At 40.0% G+C, this 8138-nt stretch overlaps 1 protein-coding gene across 1 annotated transcript in view; it reads right to left on the bottom strand.

Moving 5' to 3' along the window:
* Positions 1-633: 633 nt before the first annotated feature.
* LOC108801618 (vomeronasal type-2 receptor 26-like) overlaps positions 634-8138 on the bottom strand; it is a 16361-nt gene continuing 8856 nt past the window's right edge. Inside the window, exons 2-3 of the mRNA XM_018573509.1 lie at positions 7101-7392; positions 634-1470 (exon numbers count right to left, since the gene is read on the bottom strand). Coding sequence (XP_018429011.1) covers positions 634-1470; positions 7101-7392 — 1129 coding nt within the window. The remainder of the gene's footprint in view (positions 1471-7100; positions 7393-8138) is intronic.

Raw genomic sequence — 8138 nt, 5'->3', positions numbered from 1 at the left:
TGTTCGGGTTTGGCCTGAAGAAAAGGTGGCAACCCTAGATGGACGTATCACTTAATTAGACCTTATTACAGACCGTAGTTAGTTATTTCTGGGTACATATCAATACTTTCCTGTAGAGTTGTATTCCTTTTTGATAACTTTTAATAACAAACATGTTTTCTTCAAAATCAGTGAAGATATCTGTGTGGTTTTATTTTTTTTAAAACTGTGAACATGTTTAATTTAATTTAAAACAAATGACATACATTACGTTAAAACAAAGGACTACCAATGGCACAGCACTACAGAAGAAAAATACTTTAAAGTATTCTACAAAATCCTACTAGTGCGTCATTCGTTGTGTTCAAGCCTTAAAGCAAATGAAAAATAAAGGTCTGCTTTCCTGACAGGCCCCTAAATACATATCTGCTTAATAATTCATGTTAAACATAAAGGTAGCGGTGAGGCATGATGATGTCACTGGTACCTCCCAGAAGCATCGGAAGGTATAGCGGAGGCAACTTTTAATTTTCATAAAGGTTTATTTTTATCAAGCTTTTTTTTTTTACCAATATACTGTATGTTTGGGGTATCAGTAAAAAAGTATTTCATTATTCATGGAGGTTCACATTTCTAATGTTACTGTACACAAAATTATTTGCCTCTGTTGTCAAGCAAATGCTTCTTTGAATTTAAATTGGGGTGACAAATAATTATGTAGCATTTTGGAAGAAATATACAAAATAGAAGTCCGGCATTTGAGGTCAGTATAGCAAAAATCTCCACGGCCGCTACATATTTCCCTTTGGTGCTCAGATAGGCCGGGATCATGGCAATCCAGACACTGCAGAACACCAGCATGCTGAAGGTGATGTACTTGGCTTCATTAAAACTGTCCGGTAATGTCCTCGCTAGAAAAGCTGTAATAAAACTGACAGCAGCCAGGATCCCCATATATCCCAGGACAGAGTAGAACCCAACGACTGACCCTTCATTACACTGAATGATGATCTTTGTTTGATATGAACGTGTGTCCAGCTCTGGGAAGGGGGGAGAGATCGCGAGCCATACAATGCAGATGACAACTTGGAATGATGAGCAGATGAAGACAACCAAATTGGGCAGTTTTACTCCAACCCACTGTTTCCACACACTGCCCGGTTTGGTGGCTTTGAAAGCAAGCCAAACCATTACAGTCTTGGCCAATACACAGGAGACCGCGATGGTAAAAAGAATTCCGAAAGACACTTGGCGTAGCCTGCAGGTTGTATCCATGGGGCGACCCAAGAACAAGAAGACGCAGAGGAAACCCAATGAGATGGTGACCAGAAGGACAAAGCTGAGGCTCTTGTTGTTTGCCCTCACAATGGGGGTATCACCATAAGAAATAAATATACCCATTATTAAAAAAGTTAAAATGCAAAACAACAAAGTGATAGCAATAAAAGATAAAGACAAGTTATCATCAGTATAAGACAAAAACTCTATCAGCTTGGAATCACACCTCCATATCTAAGACTGAAATGCTATTATCCCAATATCAGAACCAATTCATATGTAAAATGTACATGGATTAGAAAGTGTACTGGAATACAATTGTAGAGGTCCACCCATTTGTTTATGTGAAAAAACATGAATCTCATAATATCATATCCTATACGCATGCAACAGAGTATAATTTATTGTACACTTATTTTTACCAAAAAAAGGTTTATTGCACCACGACAGGCGTCCGGTGTTGTTTTATGTTTTATGCAACATTCAGGATCCCTCATCTGTAACAGGGCAGCTGTACTGGATTTTAAGAAACTTTTTGGGCCACAGGAGGGTTTCTTTTGGCGCTGGTCTCTCTCTTTTTTATGGAATTGGAATACTACACATGCCCTGTGTACTTTGATTGAGTTTTTGTGGGCTTGTGTATTACATCCGGTGCCAACAACTATGTAAAATAATATAGTCAGCGGATAAAGTCAAAATTGTTATCTCAGAGCATATAATGGTTGCTGAGTGAACAGGTTTGGCTTCATCTAGTAAGTTTATTGTTATCTTTCTCTATTAGATGAGTTACAATGTTGGTGTGCTAATGTGGAACTATGGACTGACGGCTATCATTTTTTAAATAATATAATGGAAAATATCGCACCTAGTCCATCTGAAGGAAGTCCAGGTCACCATTCCTGTAAGCCCAGGCCATCAGGGATATGCCACCTAAGGGTGTACGTCTGGGGCTCCCAGCACTCCTTATTATGTGAGTGTCACATTGTTCAGGTATAAGGACTGCTAACAGCCATTAGAGAAGAGGAGTGACCCGTGACATTATCAAACATAATATAACACTAATATATAGTTCACAGCCTTAAAAGATAAAATATAGCAGATCACGCTTCCAATATATTTAACATCATTTTTACCACTAACAAAAGTCTTTAAAAGTTATAATAAAATGCACCTGTTACATTGGACATCTCTCCTTCTGAGCATGGCACACAACCATAACAACATTCAAATGTATCTGAGCTCGGCACTTGTCTGTTTCCAGGTAAACAGTCCTCAGAACACTGCGATCTCGGGATCTAAATGTGAAATTTGTTTTGTTACAAAATGTTTAAGTGATAATTTATTTCATTCATTTACATCATTAAAATAAGATAGACATATATATGGGGACACTTGTTCTAGTGAAAACTGTCTAAGAAAAAAATTATTTCACTTCCTGTTCTATTTATAGGACACGGCATGACCATTTTTGGTCAAGGACATCATCCGGGATCCCGGTCCAGTTGGTATACACACAGCAGCCGAGATCTGTCATTTTGTAGTGTTGGCGAATCAGATGAACATAATGGGGAGGTGGGGGTGTCATGTTGATGGGTCAACATCATTGGGCAGCGGGTCATTGCTGGACCATGTGATTGGATTTACATTGGGGGACATTCTTTATTTCCTTTTTTCAAATAAATGCTCGCAGTGTAGATGTTTTTGTAGATTTGCTGTTTTGTGGGAGAGCACAACAAGCGTTAATTTGTACTCAATCCTCTTAGGGGGGCCCAGATATCTGGGGGGTCTGCTAAATTCTGATAGATCTCCCCCATCTCCAGATCCCTTTTGTGGGACAAGATGAGATCAAAGGAGGAAAAGGCTTTGCCACCTTCTACCCATTGCAAGGTACTTTCCCAATGTTGAGGACAAGTGGTCTGGTATGGTTTAGGGCTGTGCCCCCTTTGCTGAACGTCTAGCCTGTATGTTTGAATAAAGGTCTGATATGAATTTTAAGGGAAACCCCACCTCATTTTTGAAGGTACATTACATATAAAGTAAAAGGAAAAAAATGCCACGAGGTATTCCACCTAAAATTTGAATCAGACCTTTATTTAGGCATGGAGCCTTGGGGGCCAGCAAACTGAAGATAGCAAATGTGCACCCTGCCCCATGAACTATACCAGGCCTTCAACATTGAGAGAGAACCTAGCAAGGGGTGTGGGGTTGGCAAGGCTTCCCTTCCCTTGCAAACTAAATTGTACCCATGTTGTGGGAACAAGGGCCTCATCCCCACAACCTGTTCGCTAAGGGGGATGTGGGAGTTTGCAAAGGGGACTCATCAGAAACTGGAAGCCCCCCTTCCACTATGTAAACAAACCAGAACTCTGGGAGATGACATTGATCAAGTATGGTAATGGATATATTTGGTCAATGAGGTCACCAAGAATGCCCGGCTGGTTTGTTTACAAATATTGGCTGGAAGTTTGTGATTGGAAAACTGGCTAAATATGGCCACTTTGTTCAGCTCTTCATAGAACTGCGAACAGACTGAGTTGGGGACAAACTTATGTTCAGCCAGAACCCAAAGCTCATCCCTGCTGGTGACTAGTCCTCTGCCCTCTGCTTGCCTTCTCTGGGTGCAGCTTTCACAGTACATGTCCTTCTTAATCTTACCTCTTTCTGGTCATTCTTCCATTTTATTAAACTCGCATTGATTAAAATATTCTGATCACCGGAAGTATATTGCTCAAATAATCCGACATCATTTGTGAGTAAAGTTTTGTTGACTAGTAAATGGTTTTGGATAACATATTGCGTAACAAATTCTCCATCTTCATTAAAATAGTTTTGTGAAATGTTTTCTGAGAAGTAGCGCGCAGCTTTTATATATCGGAGCAAATTCTGCAGAAAGACAAAAGTTTAGCTGAAACTATAATGGATCTTTATTGAGCCATGGACCTCAGGTGTTTCTGGAGGGCTGGACTTATTTCACCCCATCACTAGCTGTGCCACCACTACTCCATCTTCTCAGTATGCCTGTTATACTAAGATTAAACAACTACAATAAAGTCTACACAACCTAACATTCCAATGTTATATGAACAGCAAAAGGTCTGTTTTCTAGTAAATACCCTTATAGTCAAAATTATTTGTATTCACTTTGTGGTTTTGAAGAGATTTTATGCCGTGCTCTTTGTTACATTTAGTAGTTTTTATATCATTTTTTTCTTTTTTTGAATAGATACATGCTAAAGTTTTTAATGTTTTTTTTTTTCTTTGATGAAAGTATTTGTATATTTGGTATAAAATTACAATTTGGCATAAATTTGATACTATGTATTTTCCCATAAAATGTACTTGTTATATGATTGTATTCAAAGTGTGTTATTCAAATATCGGTGAAAAAAACAAATGCAATCACCACATCTAAGGTTTAAATATGTTAATATTAATGTGGGCTGCACTCACCTGGTGTTTAAAGTTATATAACTGGCTTCCAGAAAATTGTCTCTTCATGAATCCAAGCATCTCATGTAAGGCAGCAGCCATAGAGTAGACCGCCAGATACACTAGGTGGGCGTTTCCGCCATGCAGGAAGTGTGGGATGTCAGTAATATGTTCTGTGCCATTGCAGTCATGAAGTGAAGTATTATATAAATATTTAAACTGAGTATTTTTATCCTTATTTACAGAAGAACAACCTAATTCTTTTATCCACATCTCTTCCAGTAACACATCTTGTGGCTTCTTATGTGGTTGGAATTTATTTGCAAAGTCACTAAGTTTTGAGATTCTGGTGGACTTGGCCCTAAAGGACAAGCTACAATTAAAGATTTCTGGGTGTTTATCAATGAGAGCAATGCTTGTCGCCCATGTAGGGCTAAGGATCACTGTTCTGTCATCTATATAACCTCTCAGATAATGTAAAATGTCAATCTCAAAATCAAACAACGTCCCGCATAGTACAATGACGTTGATAGATGGTTTTTTTGAAGAATCTACTTCTTCATTCAATTTTTTTATAGATGAAATCTCCTCTGCGTGGCCATATACTTCTACATAAAAAGCAATGCAAATTTTATAGAGAGTCATGACTTTACTTAAAACCATAACTTCTTCTCTCCCGCTGTCATCACCAGATGAAATAATTCCTATCCAGTTCCATCCAAAGTTCTTCAGCATTTGAGCCAAGTTAGAATAAATGACCAAATCATTTTGAACCATCCGGAACAGGGTCGGAAAAACAGTCTTGTCCTTCAGTGATAGGTTGGTTGCTCCATAACTGATCTATCATACAAGAACAGAATGCAGAATGATACATAATAACATGGTGTAGCTGGCTAGGAGAACATGACATTCCAGCTTTCAGCAGACGTGTTTTGTAATCAGTGATGATTTCTGATATAATATTACAGGATCTATCACATTGTATCCTTAGCAAAAAATTTTCTTAATGCCGTTCAGCAGTTATACATCCTGAAAGACTCCTTCCACCCTTCGTGAACACCAATGGGAAGCCAACATTAACACCTCTCATGCAAGATTAACATCATTAGCTGTGAGGGTGAGTGTACATGGTTTTCCTCTTCCATTGCAACATCAACTTACACACATTGTCTGCTCTATCTTTCGATTTTCCTCTGCCAATTTGGTACTGAATCCTTTTTCCCCGCCCAGGGGTCTAAGCTTAGTCCCTCACAGCCACTGGATGACCCACCTGACACCACACCACTTCTCATGGTCACATACTGCTGAGCTTCCTTCAAATCCCGCCACATGTGAGTCCATACCAGTGAATATTGTGTTGCCCCTTTAAACACCCACCTTATTGTCCTAGGTTGCGCGGCTCCACTTCTCTCTTTTTGTTTTTCTAGGATACACACCAGACACTCCCGGTCTGATTTCACCTGGAGCCGCACACCAGCTGTCATGTACCTGGTTGGAGACTGAATGTGTGAGGAGGCTTTCCTTGCACCTCGTGTCCCGAGGACTCTGGAGTTGGGAACAGAGTCCAAGTAGACAGCGAGTGGGAAGGGTGCCAGTGGTGATAACACCGTGCAAGCTTAAATCCAAGAGCGGTTGTAGAGCAGGGCAAGATCCGTAATCCAGGTCAAACGAGCCAAGGTCACAACAAGACAAGAATAGTCAAAGATAACAGATCCGGGTCAGAGGTCGAGCAGTACAAGCAAGGAATCACAGGGTTCCATCCGAGGTCAAAGACAGGCAGCAGACAAGAATAGTCAAAGATAACAAATCCGGGTCAGAGGTCGAGCAGTACAAGCAAGGAATCACAGGGGAGCTGAGAGACAATCCAGCAACGTGGAGACAGGCAGGCTAAGCTTAAATGATGTGATCCATTAGCCCATTGTGTCACTCCTTGTGCGCCGTTTTTGCACCCTTTTTCGCGGCCGGACCATGGCACGCGCGCTTGCGCACAAGTGCCAGTTTTTCCAGTGGTATGGGGAACGGGACACCAGCCTTCAATACCCAGATTCCCCTGTGTGATCCATTAGCCCATTGTGTCACTCTTTTTCGTGGCCGGACCATGGCACGTGCGCTTGCGCACAAGTGCCCATTTTTCCAGTGGTATGGGGAACGGGACACCAGCCTTCAATACCCAGATTCCCCCCGAAGTGCGCTTTCCAAACTGGACTTTTCTTTGAATGTTTTATTCAGAAATGCGCAGAAGACGGTATTACTGATCTTTGGTTTTAATGAGAATATCAGAAATTCCGGAATGTTACCTGGTGGGACAGCTGGGTGTTGACATTGTATGCCAGGATGACATTTAGACCTGCTCACAATGTGAACTGTGTTCCCTAAATCAGCTTAAATTTTGACATAAAAAAGCTTTTACTCACCTGTACATAGTGATACATGGCCAATATCTGTGCTACTGTGGCAGTGGTCCCAGAGCTCTGGTCTCCAATGAAGCCCAGTATTTCTTTACCTCCTCTGCAGGAGTAATTTGGGAACGTCTTTCCCGGTCCAGATAAAATCTCTAATGTGTTTATTAAAGCCTTCCTGTTTTCCCCACAGGAGTCATACAGGTGATATCCGAGAGTAATGTTTAGTAACATTGTAGGGTTCTTGTTAATTTCATCAATGGCATAAAAGAAAACCAACAAATTCTCATAAAAATGTGGTTGAGGACTGAAAAAAAAACACACTTAGTGGTTTTATATTAATTATCAGAGCGCTGAGGAATTTATTTTTTCTTTCCAGTGAGTTTTTATTAAATGTTATTAATTTGAAACCATTTGATGTATGCATTGCTGCAAAAGCTAACTGATAAAGGCCTTTGTTAGCTGATGTGAATCAGATTGGGGTGCTTCTGTTGTATGCACGCCATATAAGTTGATAAATGTGAGCTAATTGTAAAAGAAAAAAAAAACAGCCAAATATGTGTCACCAGTGTGTGTGCTTTGCCTGAGAGTGTGCATGCCAATTGTACAGCTTTAAGGCATCCAACAAGCATGTTATAGAAATAATTTGTGTATGTCCAATGTTGTCTTTGGTATATGTCTCCCATGGTAGTACCCAGCCATGCATTTTGTGACAGTAGTTTGCCTATTAGTCCATCACAGGAGCAAGCTTGGAGCGGTGGAAATAAAAAAAAGTGTGGTGTGCAATATAGTGAAATGGTAAGTATAAAATTATACAGCAATCAATGCAAAATGGCACCGGCTATAGAGGACTACAAATCCCAGCAATAGTACATTATACAGCGCAATGCAGAATACCACCAGTTATATAGGAATACAACAACAAATCTCAGCAATACATTATACATACAGTGTATAATATATTACTGGGATTTGTATTCCCATGTATAATATACAGCACAATGTACACTCAGCTATAGAGGAATACAAATCTCAGCAATACATTATAGAGCA

The sequence above is a fragment of the Nanorana parkeri genome, unplaced genomic scaffold (genome assembly GCF_000935625.1).
Source record: "Nanorana parkeri isolate BGI_ZX_2015 unplaced genomic scaffold, ASM93562v1 scaffold2408, whole genome shotgun sequence".
Classification (NCBI taxonomy): domain Eukaryota; kingdom Metazoa; phylum Chordata; class Amphibia; order Anura; family Dicroglossidae; genus Nanorana; species Nanorana parkeri.
Note: the sequence above shows the minus strand (reverse complement) of the source record. Positions and strands in the feature narration are given on the sequence as shown.